This window comes from Mustela nigripes, chromosome 15 (assembly GCF_022355385.1).
Source record: "Mustela nigripes isolate SB6536 chromosome 15, MUSNIG.SB6536, whole genome shotgun sequence".
Classification (NCBI taxonomy): Eukaryota; Metazoa; Chordata; class Mammalia; order Carnivora; family Mustelidae; genus Mustela; species Mustela nigripes.
This window is the reverse complement of record NC_081571.1, coordinates 536,175-553,021: the sequence shown is the minus strand read 5'-3', so window position 1 is coordinate 553,021 and position 16,847 is coordinate 536,175. Positions and strand designations below refer to the sequence as shown.

At 34.9% G+C, this 16,847-nt stretch overlaps 1 protein-coding gene across 2 annotated transcripts in view; it reads right to left on the bottom strand.

Annotated features, from left to right (window-relative positions):
* The window catches only part of RNF17 (ring finger protein 17), a 161,661-nt gene that overhangs the window by 101,420 nt on the left and 43,394 nt on the right, over nt 1-16,847 (bottom strand). For both annotated transcript variants that reach the window (XM_059377630.1, XM_059377631.1), the window contains exons 12-15: nt 16,528-16,717; nt 15,490-15,658; nt 12,739-12,929; nt 11,131-11,272 (exon numbers count right to left, since the gene is read on the bottom strand). In XM_059377630.1, coding sequence (XP_059233613.1) covers nt 11,131-11,272; nt 12,739-12,929; nt 15,490-15,658; nt 16,528-16,717 — 692 coding nt within the window. The remainder of the gene's footprint in view (nt 1-11,130; nt 11,273-12,738; nt 12,930-15,489; nt 15,659-16,527; nt 16,718-16,847) is intronic.

The window sequence follows — 16,847 nt, the reverse complement described above, 5'->3', positions numbered from 1 at the left end:
CATTATTTAAGTTCTTAAAGTTCCTATAATATCTAAAACATAGTTCTCCCACTAAAAAAAAAAAAAATCATCTCAAAACACCAAGGATAAATGTCCGTTATCTCTCCAAATACCAGTTCTTAAGGTTAAAAAATATTTTAAAATCTATATCAAATAGCAAAAAATGAAGATTTCCTTTTTTCTAAATATTATAATGCAAATGGAAATTTTGTGAATCTGTCTTTTCTTATTTCATTTAAATTACTTCAAAAACCTTCAATTTTTTTAACTTTTATTTCTAAGTAGGTTTTATTCATATTCTTCAATCCAAAATGAACAGTGAAAATTTGCACAGAGGAGTGACATCAGCAAAATTGTAGACTAAGATGCTCTAAGCTCTGGTTCCCCCATAGAAACAATGGGGGAAAAGAAAGGGGAGGGGAGAAAAGTCTTATGAACTTTGTCAGAACTATGAAAAAGTCAAAGGTTTATAGCAACCAAGCAAACACCCAATCAAGCTTCTGGCATTCAAATAAATCTCTGTCACATGCTAAAGGAATAGAGACTTCAGTGATCACATGCAAGGAATAGTCTTTGAAAAAATAGTCTGAAATAGTCTCAAAACTAACCAACCACTGTAATCTTCAACAATAAGAAAATCCAGCAAATCCCAGGGAAGTGGGGAATCTTATTTTCAGAGTTATCACATTCTAATAGTCAAATGTCCAATTTTCAACAAAAAATCAGAAGAAATACAAAGAAAAAAGATAACATGGCTCATTCATGAAAACAAAACAGAAACCACCCTCAAAGAAGCCCAGCTAAAGGACATACTAAACAAAAACTTCAGAACAACTGTCTTAAATATGTTCAAAGAAGAAAGGAACACATGGATAAAGAACTAGAGGAAACCAGGAAAATAATAAAGAACCAAGATGAAAATACCAACAAAGAGAAATTATAAAAAGGAATCAAACAAATTCTGGAGCTGAAAAGTATAATAACTGAAGTGAAAAATACACCAGAGGGATTCAACAGCATATCTGAAACAAGCATAAGAAAGGATCATAAGAAAAGATCAGCATATCTGAAACAAGCATAAGAAAGGAAAGTGTAAAGGGAAGTGAGGCTAAGGGACTTGAACAGAGGCCAAGGGCACCATTATACATATTAATATATACATTATGGGAATTCCAGAAGGAAAAAGGAGCAGAAAGATTATCTGAAGATATAATGGCTGAAAACGTCCCATATTTGATGACGGACACGAATCAATGTTATGGGTTGACTTGTACCTCCAGGATATGTTGGAGTCACAACATGAGAATGTGACCTTATTTGGAGACAGAGTATTAACAGATAATCAAGTTAAAATGAGGTCATTAGGATAGGGCTTTTTTTTTTTTTTTTTTAAGATTTTATATATTTATCTGACAGAGATCACAAATAGGCAGAGAGGCAGGCAGGGGGTGGGGGGAAGCAGGCTCCCTGCCGAGTAGAGAGCCCAATGTGGGGTTTGATCCCAGGACCCTGGGATCATGACCTTAGCAGAAGGCAGAGGCTTTAACCCACTGAGCCACCCAGGTGCCCCAGGACAGGCCTTAATACAATATGACTGATGTTATTAAAAGGGAAAGATTTGGTACAGAGGCAAACAGAGGAGAATCCATGAGAAGATCAAGACAGAGATTAAGGTGATGCAGCAGAAATCACAGGCCACCAAAATTTCCAAATAAGCATCAGAAAGTAGGATAAAAGAATGGAATAATTTATCACTCACAACCCTAAGAAAGAACATACCCTACTGACACCTTGATCTCACACTTCTAAATTCCAGAACTACGGGACTATACATTTATGTTCTTTAAGCCACCTTATCTGTGTAACTTTGTTATTGCAGCCCTAGGAAATGAATACAGATTTTGGTTTTGAGAAGTAGGGTGTTGCTGTAACAAATACCTAAAATATGGGTGTGACTTTGGAATTAGGTAATGGTTATGAAGTACGTGAATGAAAAAGTCCAGATTGTCTTGAAAAGAATTCTGGTAGAAATATGAATGTTAAAGGTGCTTCTGGTGAGATCTCAGGCAGAAATGAGGAACATGCTATTGGAAACTGGAAGAAAGGAAATCCTTGATATAAAGTGGTAGAGAACTTGGTTGAATTGTGTTCTGGTGACAGAAAGTAGAACATTAATATTTAGCTGAAGAGATCTCTAAGCAAAATGTTGAATGTGCAGTTTGGTTTCTCCTTGTTGTTTATGAAAAAACATGAGAAGAGACATAAAGAAACCAGAACTTGAAATATTTAAAAAATTCTCAGTCTATCCATATTGTAAACAATGAGAATGTATACTTAAGAGAGGACAGCAAGGATGTGGCTAGACACTGCTAAAGAGATCACGGGCAAGTGACTTGTGGATCCAATCAGTCAATTCAGTAGAAACACTACCAGCTTGAACTTAAGGGGACAGAGAAGGAAGAAGGAAGGCTGTTGGGATTTGTGTGATGTTATAGGCAGCAAGTGAGTTGACCAGGCTATCAGCCCTGTACATGTGTTATCTTTCAAGAAAAAGGAATAATGACTCCAAAGGTGATTCAGGGGCTGTCTTGTCTGCCAATGCCACTAGAAGCCCAGAGGGCACAGGCCTGAGAGGAAGGACAGTCTCATCCTCTGTTCCAGGAGGTTCAGCCTTCTGGGTTCCAGAGCATGAGGACAACACCTCAATTCCAGTAAGTGAGGTGGTGGGGGCAAAACTACCACCCTAGTAGGATTGGAGGGTGGAGCATCCAGCCAATGAAGTAGATTCTCAAGTCATAAGAATCTAATAGAATTTTTTAGGCTTTAGATTTGTCTGGTCTCACATATTCAGAGATAGAGAAGAATTTTGCTCCAGCTTAAGTGATACCTAAGTCTTAACCTGTACTTGAATTAGACTATGAGATGTGAGACTTTTATTTGATGATATTTATATATTAGATTTTGGACTCAGAAGTGATACTGTAATGATTGGAATGGGGTGGATATATTTTGAATGTGGGAAGTACATGAATTTCTTTTTTTTTTCTAAATTTCAGTGAATTTAGCATAATTAAAGTACAAGTGAATTTAGCATAATGAATATGTCTGTTGATATTAGAGACATCATTACTAAAGAACTTATTTGTGTATGTCTTTGAATTATCATCTAGCACCCTTTTATTACAAGGCATGTCTATGGTAGTGGGCTCCCTCTGCCTTTGTTTATCTGTGAATGTCTAAATTTATCTCTTATTTTGAAAGAACATTTTGTTATATACAGAATTCAAACATGACAGTTTTTTCTCTTAATACATTGAATACAGTCTTATATTATCTTTTGGGATGTTAATTTCTTCTAAGAAATTAATATTTTTCAGATTCATTTGTACATGATGAATTTGGTTTTTGTTGATGCTTTCAAGATTTTCTTTTTGACTTGCAGTAGTTTAGTTAGATGTGTCTTTGTGTATATTTTCTTGGGTTTATATTACTTGGAGTTCACTGAATTTCTTGATTCGTGGATCATATCCTTATTGAAATATGAGGAAGTTTTGGCTGCTATTGCTTTATTTATTTTTTTTAATTTTTAAATTTCTTTTCAGCGTAACAGTATTCATTGTTTTTGCACCACACCCAGTGCTCCATGCAATCCGTGCCCTCTATAATACCCACCACCTGGTTCCCCAACCTCCCATCCCCTACCCCTTCAAAACCCTCATACTGTTTTTCAGAGTCCATAGTCTCTCATGGTTAATCTCCCCATCCAATTTCTCTCAACTCCCTTCTCCTCTCCATCTCCCCTTGTCCTCCATGTTATTTGTTATGCTCCACAAATAAGTGAAACCATGTGATAATTGACTCTCTCTGCTTGACTTATTTCACTCAGCATAATCTCTTCCAGTCCCGTCCATGTTGCTACAAAAGTTGGGTATCATCCTTTTTGTTGGAGGCATAATACTCCATAGTATATATGGACCACATCTTCCTGTCCATTGAAGGGCATCTTGGTTCTTTCCACAGTTTGGTGACCGTGGTCATTGCTGCTATAAACATGGAGGTACAGATGGCCCTTCTTTTCACTACATCAGTACATGAATTTCTGACAGAGTAGGAATTAGACTGCTTTGCAAACTGCGTCCTTCCCAAAACATATGTTGGAGTTCTAACCACAAAGTATCTCAGAGTATAACCTTATTTGAAATTAGGGTTTACAGATGTTACTAAGGTAAAAGAAAGTCTTGGGCAGGACTGACTGGTGTCCTTATTTAAAAAATGAGATAAACAAGTAGATAAAATGCCAGGTAGGAAAGCAGAAGAGACTGTGGTGATGAAACAGACATCAACAAATGGTAAAGATTGCCAGCATACCGTATACCACCAAAATCTAGAGGACACACATGGAATATGTTTTACCTCTAAGATCTCAGAAGGAATTAAACCTGCCAAAATCTTGATTTTAGACTTCTAGACTAATACACTCAACAAAACCCTAAGTAGGATAAACCTAAAGAAACACATTCAAATACATTATAATCAAACAATAAAGACAAAGGAAGAATCTTGAAAGCAGCAAAAGAGAAGCAACTTGTACTGTATGAGGGATTATCAAGATTACTTGCTGATTTCTCCTAAGAAAATTTGAGGACAGAAGACAGCAGGGAAATATATTTAAAGTGCTGAAAAAAAAAACATACCAACTGAGAATTACAGATCCATCAAAACTATCCTTCAAAGATGAGGGAGAAATTAAGCCATTCACAGAGAAACAAGAGGTGAGGGAGTTCATTGTCCCTAAAAGGAGTCCTTAAAGTAGAACTAAAAGGATCATAGAGTGTAACTTTATAGTCACATGAAGATATGAAGATCTGGTAAACACAAGGACAAATATGAAAGCCAGTATTATTTTAATTTTGGTTCGTAACTCTACTTTTATTTCTTTATCTTTTAAAAAAATTTTTTAAGATTTTACTTATTTATTTGACAGAGATCATAAGTAGGCAGAGAGGCAGGCAGAGAGAGAAGGGGAGAAGCAGGCTTCCTGCTGAGCAGAGAGTCTGATGCGGCTTGATCCCAGGACCCTGGGATCATGACCTGAGCCAAAGGCAGAGGCTTTAACCCACTGAGCTACCCAGTCTCCCCAACTCCACTTCTATTTCTATTTATTTTTATAGGATAATAGCTATTTCTACAGGATTTAAAAGATAAATGCAGAAAATTATAAATCTATGTTACTGAGCATACAATGTATAAAGATTAATTTGTGACATCAATAATGTAAGAGGGGAATGAAGTTTCACAGGATTTTTTTGTGTAATTAAAAGTTGATATAAATTTATATTAATTGTTACAACTTTAGGATATATGTAATCCCTATGGTAATGACAAAAAGATTTATATATACACAAAAGGAAATAAGGTAATCAAAAGATGAAACTACAATATTTGCACACCCATGTTCCCTGCAGCATTATTCCCAACAGTCAAGAGGTAGAAGCAAACCAAATGTCCACTGATGGATGAATGGACTAATAAAATTTGAAATATACATACAATGGAATAATAACCTTAAAGAAGGAAATCTTCTTGCACGATATGAATGAACCTTGAGGACATTATACTAATGAAGTAAGCCAGCCACACAAAGACAAACACTGTATGATTCCATTTATAAGAAGTATCAAAATAGTGAAATTCATAGAATTATGGTTGTCAGTAGTTAGGGGTGGGCAAAATGGAGAGTGACTGTTCAAGAGCTGTAAAGTTTCAGTTCTACAAGATGAAAAGTTCTACAGATCTGCTGCAAAACAATGTGAATATAGTTAACACTACTGAACTGTACATTCAAAAATTTAAACTGTTAGATGGTAAATTTTGTTATTTTTTATGACAATGTCTTTCAAAAATATTAAAAAATGACATTACAAAAAAACACAAACACAAAAGAGGGAATTAATAGAGGAAATGAGACAAAAAAGCTATAAGATACATAGAAAATAATAAAATGGTGGAAGCCCTGATGATTAATAGCTACTTTATTTTTATTTTACTTTTTAAAAAGATTTATTCATTTGAGAGAGATACAGAGTACAAGCAGGGGGAGCATCAGGCAGAGGAAGGAGAAACAGGCTCCCTGCTGAGCAAGGAGCAGCCTGATATAAGGCCAATCCCAGGGTCCAGGTATCATGACCTGAGCAGATGCCTAACTGACTGAGCTACCCAGGCAGCCCTCATAGTACTTTAAATGGATTAAAAGCTCCAATTAAAAGGTACAATTGGAAGAATGGATTTTTTAAATGGCCCAACAATATGCTGTGTATAAGATACTCACTTTAGATCTCAAAACATATACAGGTTGAAAGTGAAAAATGTATTCCAAGCAAACAGCAACCAACAGAGAGCTGGAATGGCTAAATTATACTTTAAATTAGACTTATTAGACTTAGGATAAAAAGACTTTAAGTCAGATAATATTACAAGAAACAAAGAATGACATTATACATTGGTAAGAGAGTCAATTCACCAGTAAGACATAACAATTACAAATACATATGCACCAAATATCAGCACCCCAAAATATATCAGGCAAGCATTGACAGAATCAAAGGGACATAGTTCTTCAATAAAAGGAGACTTCAGTGCTCCATTTTCAAAAACAGAACTACGAGGAACATCAGGAAGAAAAAAGATTACTTGAACAATAGTACAAACCAGTTACAAGTTACAGAAATAGAACATTCAAACCAAGAGCAGAATACACATTTTTTTCTCAAGTGCACATGGAACATTCTCAGGATAGACGATATGTTAGGCTACAAAACAATCCGCGGTAAATTTTAAAACACTGAAAACATACAAAGTATCTTTCCTAATCACAATGGAAGGAGACTAGAAATTAAGACAAAACTGAAAAATTCACAAGAAACTCATGGGATGAAACAAAAGTAGTGTTAAAAGGGAACTTTATAGCTTGTAAATGCATACAGTGAAAAAAAAAGAATGATCATAAGTAGCTATAAGACTTAAGGAAATAAAAAAGCAAAATAAGCAAAATGAACCCAAATTAGCATAAGGAAGAAAATAATAAAGAGTAAAATATTGATATAAAATACAAAATAGGGGCGCCTGGGTGGCTCAGTGGGTTAAAGCCTCTGCCTTCGGCTCAAGTCATGATCAAGCCCGTCAGGCTCTCTGCTCCACGGAGAGCCTGCTTCCCCCTCTCTCTGCCTGCTTCTCTGCCTACTTGTGATCCCTGTCTGTCAAATAAATAAATAAAATCTTTAAAAAAAAAAAAGAAAAGGAAAAGCCCATTCTCAAAGTCATATGAAATCTCAGGGGACCCCAAACTGCCAAAACAAACTTGAAAAAGAACAAAGTTGGAGGGATCACAAATCCTGATTTCAAAACTTGCTACAAAGCTACAGTAATCAAAACAGTGTGCCACTGATAGAAGGACAGACAGACCAATGGAATAAATAGATATCCCAGATATAAACCTCTACATATATGGTTAACTGAATATTGACAAACATGCCCAGACCATTCAATGGGGAAAAGACCATCTTTTCAACAAATTGTGCAGAGAAAAGTGGACATTCACATGATAAAGAATGAAACTGGACTCTTCTTTTATACCATATATAAAAATTAACTCTAAATGAATCAAAGACCTAGGTGTAAGAGCTAAAACTATAAAACTCTTAAAAGAAAACACAGGGGAAAACTTTCGCAATGTTAGATTCAATAATAATTTCTTGGGTATGACTCAAAAGCACAGACAACAAAAGAAAAAAATAAACTAGACTTTATCAAGTTAAAAACTTCTGTGGATCAAAGAATGCTATCAAGAGAGTGAAAAGGCAACCCACAGAATGGGAGAAAATATCTGAAAATTATATATCTGATAAAGAATTGATATTCCTAATGTATAAAGAATGCCTACAACAAAATAATCCAATTTAAAATTGGTGAAAGGACTGGAATAGGTCTTTCTCCAAAGGAATTTTATAAATGACTAATAAATACATATAAGAAAAAATGTATTCAACAATATTAATGGAAATACAAAATGGTGTGGCACTGTGGAAAACAGTTTGGTAGCTCTTCAGAAAGTTAAACAGAATTATAATATTATCCAGAGCTAGATATATAAAGAAATTGAAAGCAGAGACCCAAATGGATAGTTGTACCCTCATACTTATAGAAGCATTATTCACAATAGCCAAAATGTTGAAACAATCCAAGTATCCATCAGCAAATGAATGGTAAATAAAACACAGTATACACATACAAGTAAATACTAGTCATGAAAAAGAATGAAATTCTGATACACGCTGTGACATACAACTATTACACTAAGTGAAATAAGACAGACACAAAAGGAAAAATATTCTCTGATTCTACTTAAGAGGTACCTAGAATAAATTAACAGAAAAAGAAAGTAGGGCAGATTATGAGAGGCTGGGGAACAGGGGAAGGAAAAATGGGGAGTTCTTTAATGGTTACAGAGATGTTTGGGATGATGAAACAGTTCTAGAGATGAATAGCAGCCGTGGATATTCAACACTGAGTGTACTTAATGGTACTGAAGTGTACATTTAATGGCTAAAATGGTATATTTATATATTTTTTACTACACTTAAAATAAAAGTAAAAAAAAATCACTGAAAGAAATATGCATGTCTTTACTTAGTGCTAAATAAGCAGACTTCCACAACTTAGTGGATCACTTATAGAGTGGTGCAATGGTTAAGATGACCGCCTCTGAATGAGGTTGGTTATATTGCCCAGTTCAATCTTGGCTCTTCCCTTCTGTAGCTGTGTGACCTCAGGCAAGTTGCTTTATCCCTTTGGTTAGAGTCTCCAAATCTAAGTGAAATTACTAGTATCTTTCTCATAGGATTGTTGTGAAGATTAATGAATTATTCACTCATTATGGCCTTTAGAAAGAGTTAATTCATACAAAGTACAGACACAAAGAGATCGATAAGGGTGAACTGACTGTTAGTAGCTATATATTTTTTTTAAGATTTTATTTACTTGACACAGAGATCACAAGTAGGCAAAGAAGCAGGCGGGGAGCGGGTGAAGCAGGCTCCTCACTGAGTTGGGACCCTGATATGGGGCTCTATTCCTTGGGATCATGACCTGAGCCGAAGGCAGAGGCTTTAACCCACTGAGCCACTCAGGCGCCCCTGTTAGTAGCTATCTAAACAAACCCCTCAGTCCACATCCAAAATTTAATATGAAATTCCTCTGATCTGAATTTTGGTGTTCAAATTCAGAAAATTACCCATTATAAACATGTAAATTCTCAGATATCCATTGTAAGAAATAGGTTTTCTCACAGTATTTTTTATCATTTTAAAATTTAAATTCAATTAATTAACATATATTATTGGTTTCAGAGGTACAGGCCTGTGATTCATCAGTCTATTATACCCAGTGCTCATTACATTACATATCCTCTTTAATGTCCATCACCCAGTTACACCATCCACCCACAGCCATCCCCTCCAGCAATCCTTATTTTCCTTCCTATGATTAAGAGTCTCTTATGACTTGTCTCCTTGATTTCATCTCGTTTTATTTTTCCCTCTCTCCCCCTATGCTCCTCTTAGGCTTCTCTGTTTTGTTCTTAAATTCCATATATCAGTGAAATCATATGATACCTGTCTTTATTTGATTGATTTATTTCACTTAGCAAAATACCCTCTAGTATCATTGCAAATGGCAAGATTTTATTTGATGTCTGAATATATTCCATCTTCTTTATCTTCTTTATCCATTCATCTGTTGATGGACATTTGCGTTCTCTCCATAGTTTGGCTATTGTGAACACTGCTGCCATAAACATTGGGGTGCAGGTGCCCCTTCAGGTCACTACATTTGTATCCTTGGGGTAAATACCCAGTAGTGCAATTGCTGGGTCATAGGGCGGCTCTATTTTCAACTTTTTAAGGAACCTCAACACTGTTTTCCAGAGTGGCTGCACCAGCTTCCCCATGAGCATTCCCATCAACTGTGTAGGAGGATTCCCCTTCCTCCACATCCTCGCCAACATCCGTTGTTTCCTGACTTGTTAAATTTTAGCCATTCTGACTGGTGTGAGATGGTCTATTACAAAGCTGTAATCATCAAGACAGTATGGTACTAGCACAAAAACAGACACATAGATCAATGGAACAGAATAGAAAACCCAGAAATGGACCCTCAACTCTGTGGTCAACTAATCTTTGACAAAGCAGTGAACAATATCTAATGGGAAAAGGACAGTCTCTTGAACAAATGATGTTGGGAAAATTGGATAGCAACATGCAAAAGAAGGAAACTGGACCATTTCCTTACATTGCACACAAAAATAGACTCAAAATGGATGCAAGACCTAAATGTGAGACAGAAATCCATGAAAATCCGAGAGGAGAACACAGGCAGCAACCTCTTTGACACTGGCTGTACAACTCTTGCTAGATACATCTCCAAAAGCAAGGGAAACAAAGGCAAAAACTAACTAGCGGGACTCCCATCAAAATAAAAAGCTTTTGCACAGCAAAGGGAAAAGTCAACAAGACCAAAAGACAACTGACAGAATGGGAGAAGATATTTTCAAATGACATCAGATAAAGAGCTAGCATCCAAAATCTATAAAGACCTTATCAAACTCACCACCCAAAGAATAATCCAATCAAGAAATGGACAGAAGACATGAAGAGACAATTCTCCAAAGACATCCAAATGGCCAACAGATGCATGAAAAAATGCTCTACACCACTCGGCATCAGGGAAATACAAATCAAAACCACACTGAGATACCTTCGCCTAGTATTCTGATGTCAGGTCTATGTGATTTCCTATACTATAGATATCATTAAGGTGGCAAAAAAACACATATATTAAGGTATCCTTCACTGTCCTTTCCTTCCATATTTCATAATTTGCATGAAGAGTTCCTTCAACTTACTATGAATCATGTGAATTTCTTATTTATAATTGCAGCTAAGAAACTTAAACTTACAGAAGCTTGACAGTGTTTTTTTTTCTCTAAAATTCATTTTGGGTGCTCATTTCCATTATACATTTCTACTTAAAATTTGAAAAAATTTACTTTGTCTCAAAGGAATACTAAATACTTACCAATTGAAGATAGAAATTGGCAGGACTATTTATATGACAAACCATAACTGAAACATCTGTCATTTCTTTAGGCAAAATAGGTGGGTGATAGTGTAAAGTCATATTTTTTTCAGAGTGGCTTCTTGGCGATTGTGACCTAAACCTGTTTAAAAACATAATCAAAAGCATAAGCTGCCATTTCCTTAAAGTCTCTCTTCTCTTAGCAACTTGGTCTGAAGGCCTTGTACATATACTAATTAATCTACCTAGAATATTCTCTTTCCAATTTCTTTTCTAATACATTTCTTAGTATTGTCTTCAATTATCAAACCAAGTGAGATGTCAAACTTGAGATGTCAAGTCTCAAAAATTAATAATTGACCTTCAAATTTGTGTTGGGACATTTTTGAGCCAGATCTGTGCCTTCTACTCAAAATCTCTCCTCTTTGAGGAACTGACAACCATGAACTGTGGTAGCACTCAGTAAGGCCACCTGAGGGGTGTCTGTGACCCCATCCAGATCTAATGCAACTTTTATATTTCCACAATGAGCTCTACTTGGGTCACTTCCAGAGTCATCTCATCACTCAAGACAAAAAGTCAGTATCTTTCACTATCCCTATCGTTAGTCATCTTACTTTGTTCATCAGTGATGGGGAGGAAGTATCTTTAAGTATCTATTCTAAATTCCTACATTAAATACAGAATGGTGATCATGAACTTATTCCAGTGGTTGGAAAATTTAAGCCAGGAACTTTAAACTATGATTCTTAAAACCCTAGTAGAACTGTTTGTGAAATTATCAAGAATCTAAAAAAAATGTTCAGTATCTACAAATAGTTTCCTTTGAATTACCTTAATTTTTCTATTTAAATTATTTGAATGCAGTTTTCAGATAACCATACTTAGAGAGCCCTGGTAGCAATATTTTTTAAATTAATTTATTTATTTTCAGCATAACAGTATTCATTATTTTTTCACCACACCCAGTGCTCCATGCAATCCGTGCCCTCTATAATACCCACCACCTGGTACCCCAACCTCCCACCCCCCTCCGCCACTTCAAACCCCTCAGATTGTTTTTCAGAGTCCATAGTCTCTCATGATTCACCTCCCCTTCCAATTTACCCCAACTCCCTTCTCCTATCTAACACCCCTTGTCCTCCATGATATTTGTTATGCTCCACAAATAAGTGAAACCATATGATAATTGACTTTCTCTGCTTGACTTATTTCACTCAGCAAAATCTCTTCCAGTCCTGTCCATGTTGCTACAAAAGTTGGGTATTCATCCTTTCTGATGGAGGCATAATACTCCATAGTGTATATGGACTACATTTTCCTTATCCATTTGTCCATTGAAGGGCATCTTGGTTCTTTCCATAGTTTGGCGACGATGGCCATTGCTGCTATAAACACAGGGGTACAGATGGCCCTTCTTTTCACGACATTTGTATCTTTGGAGTAAATACCCAGGAGTGCAATTGCAGGGTCATAGGGAAGTTCTATTTTTAATTTCTTGAGGATTAACTTCTTAGATTATGCTTTAGAGTCAGTCCATAGTTTTTAAAGGTAAACTCTGTTATTACAATTTATACCTCAAAGTATTTGTTTTAATAAGTTACCTACCTTGCTAACTCCATAAAAACTAATGCATCTCTAAGAGACACAGGCATATCACTGCTTATTTTATTTGTTGGTGGTTTCTGCAGATCTACAATTAGCACACCATCTTCTTCTCTAAAAACTTTCATTAAAACAGCCTTGTTATTTACCATTTTCAAAAACTCTACTTTGGCTTCTTCTCCCCAGCCTTCATCCTGTGAAAAAAGTAGAATTCCAATGTACTTAATAACTACAATTAGCTCTAATGGTACCATGCTCTGGATTTAGCTTTTATTTTTCATTGTAAATACAAAATACAATCAAAGTCTGCAAACTTGAGCACAAGGACTCAACCACAGATACTAAACAATACCTAGGGCCAGATCCAAGGTCAGTGTTTATGTATGTACAATATATGAATTTATTTTTTAGTGAGTTTTGTGCCCAGTGGTTTGAATTCATGTCCCGAGATCAAGAGTCACATGCTCTACCAAATGAGCCAGCCAGGTGCCCCTAGATCTTTGATGTTTATGAACAGTCTCAAGGTGTCCATTAAGCTGTTGTATTTTAGAATTTAGTTTCGCTTCTGAATATATATATGTATATATATATATATATATATATATATATATACATGTATATATATATATAAAACATATTATATAACATTATATAAATATTCTAAAATAAAACATGTGATTTTTCCACTTAAATAACACAAATTCAAAAGGTAATTTTGGGATGCTTAGGTGGCTCAGTTGGTTAAATGTCTGCGTCAGCTTAAGTCATGATCCCAGGGTCCTCGGATTGAGCACCACATTGGGGCCCCTGCTTGGCGGGAAGTCTGCTTCTTCCTCTCCCCACTGCTTGTACTTTCTCTCTCTCTCTCTCACAAATAACGAAAAAGAAAAGGTAAATTTGAAAGTATACTGGAAGCCATGTAATGTAATCAAGGTGTTTATAATCATCATTTAACTGGGAATATATGAAGTATATGGTACTTAAATAATGAAAAATATTCACCCATTAAAAAAAATTTTTAAGTTGATCTTTGAACCTTTAAGTTTCCATACCTAAAGAAAATATCAAGGGTTAAAACTACACATTCCTGGTGTTAAGTTCTTTATATATTTTGAATATTAACCCCTTATCAGATATACCTTTTGTAATTATCTTCTCTCATTCCGTAGGTTGCCTTTTGTTTTATTGAGGATTTCCTTCATTGAGCAAAAGTTTTTTATTTTGGTGTATTCCCAAATATTTTATTTTTGCTTTTATTTCCTTTGCCTGAGGAGACATATCTAGAAAAATATTGCTAAGGCTGATGTCAGAGAGATTACTATCTATGTTTTATCTAGGACTTTCATGGTTTCAGGTCTCACATTTCTTTTTGGGTTTCTTTTTGCACATGGTATAATCAAGTGTTCCAGTTATATTCTTCTGCAATGTAGCTGTCCAGATTTCCCAGCACCATTTATTGAAGAGATGGTCTTTTCCCGTTGTATATCCTTGCCTCCACTGTCATAGATTAATTGATTATATAAGCATGGTTTTATTTCTGGGCTCTCTATTCTGTTCCATTGATCTGTAAGTCTATTTTTGTACCAGTATCATACTGTTTTTGTTTCTACTTTGGTTTTGTAGTATATTTTGAAATCTGGAATTGTGATATCTCCAGCAGAATTGGTTAGTCACTATGCTGTATACCTGAGACTAATGTAACAGTGTGTGTCAACTATACTCAAACTTTTTAAAAGCTACAGGTTGCTTAAAAACAAAAAATAAAACCTCTTTCTAAAGATTATAAAGTTTATTCAGAAAATGCAAAGAAGTATAAAAGCCAAATTTAAACCAGTTTTACCATTTTGGGGAAAACAGCTAATACTTACGTTTCCTTTTACATTTTTTTTCATTTACTCATTCTTTCAAATATCTGACAAATGCCTTTTTTGTGCTATGTAATTTGCTAAGCACTGGGAATACTGGGAATGATAGGTAGAGACACAGATTCCTACTTTCAAAGCCTTCATAAAATAACCATTTAACATATATTCTTACACACATTTCCTGTCTTGTAAGAGTATTTAAGGCTTGCTGGGGAATAGATATTCATAAACAATACAAAGCAGAACACAACTAATGAACAAAGTGTCATGAAAATAGTGAAGAAATTTATAGAAACACATGCCAGACCATTTTAAAATTTATTTTTCTCTCCATATGTGACTCAAATTTAGTGGTTTATTTGGATTCATTTCAAGTATATGTTTATTCATTTGTATATGTTTTTTTTTAATATAATTTTTTATTTTTTATAAAGATATATTTTTATCCCCAGGGGTACAGGTCTGTGAATCACCAGGTTTACACACTTCACAGCACTCACCAAAGCACATACCCTCCCCAATGTCCATAATACCACCCCCTTCTCCCAAACCCCCTCCCCCCAGCAACCCTCAGTTTGTTTTGTGAGATTAAGAGTCACTTATGGTTTGTCTCCCTCCCAATCCCATCTTCTTTCATTTATTCTTCTCGTACCCACTTAAGCCCCCATTTGTATATGTTTATTCAACTCAAATTCCCATTAAGAATGCTTCTAATTATGGAAACTGAAGTTCATTTCCTTTTTTACTGGCACTGATAATTTATTATACAAAATGCACTTACCAAAAGAATTGGTGCCTTGAACCTACACTTTGCAATCTAACTGGCAATACATAGCTAAAATTGAGACATTTAGCCCCCAAAAGAAGAAATAATTTAAGTTTCACTTACTGAATTCTGTGGAACAATGTCCTTCAATGAGCATGGCAGTGCTAGTGGGTGGATGTCTTTCAGCAGCCCTTCAATATATGGTTCAGACTTCCTTAGAACTAGGCATAAGTCATTTAGTACTATATGCTGCTCAGCAATGTGTTCTGATCTTGCATGGGTATCACCAACCCTAAAAGAATTCAGGTAATATTTATTGAAAATAATACTTGAAACCCAAACTTGCTTTCCCTCCGTAAAAGATATGCATTTCTAAGGATACTTTATTTAAGCTAAATCTTATAAAAAGTTGTATTCTAATTCATACTTTCCTACTACATAGATTTAATCCATATTTTATAAGCACAGACAGTACTTTTATCTATAAAATAAAATCTTAGCTGACTTTATCTGACTTTGTCTTCATTTGTTCAAGTTTAGACTTAAAGGGGATAATGATAATGATGCCTCCAAACAGAAAACTATTTATTTATTAAGCTAGGACCATTAAATAATAACCTTTCTATATAGTTAACACTGGTCCTTACTACAGAAATATTTCAGTTTTATTTTTTAAATTTATTATTATTGTTGTTTTATTTTCCTAGAAGACTGAGGGAAATATTTTTGAGTACCTAGTGTTAGCTTTAATAATTATAGAAATCTGATTTAAAATTCTACTCAATCATCCTGCAGCTAACTGTAATACTTTATTTAAAAGAAATATTTTTGTGCATCATTCCCTCTTTCGAATAAACACAGAAAAGTACTTCAGTTTGGATACATCAAAAAGCTCCTTTTCCTAAATAACAGAAAAAAACCTAGTCCTTTTCAAGCTCCTCATGTAGTAACACTGATAAATGATAATACTTTACTAATTTAGTAGTCAGTAAAACAAATAAGAGAACAAAATAAAAAGTATATGCCTTAGAAGTAAAAAATGATAAATTACCCCTTTCTAGTCTTTCCCAACTTCCTTTATTCTTCAGTATTTCACCCCCACCCCCAACCCCGCCAGATAACCAAAGTTTCCAGACAGGCCAGGAACATGTAATACCATACCCTGAAACAATTAGGACTTCAGAATTTCCAAAATCTACCATGAATATTTGTATTAGTGCAACTTCATGGACTGAGAATTTGGTTGGACTACAAAGTTTTCTAACATGTTCACTTTCTATTGGAATTAATTCAGTGATAGTTCCTCGACACCACATTCCATTTTCAATACTGTTGACAAATATTCTTGCACCTAAATAATAAGGAAGACAAATCATTATCAGTGTTTATGGAGAAAAATACCTAATTAGCTCTAATTTATGAACATGTATATTAGTTCCACCACTAAGAAATTTTAATTAATTTATTTCCTGATGACTTAG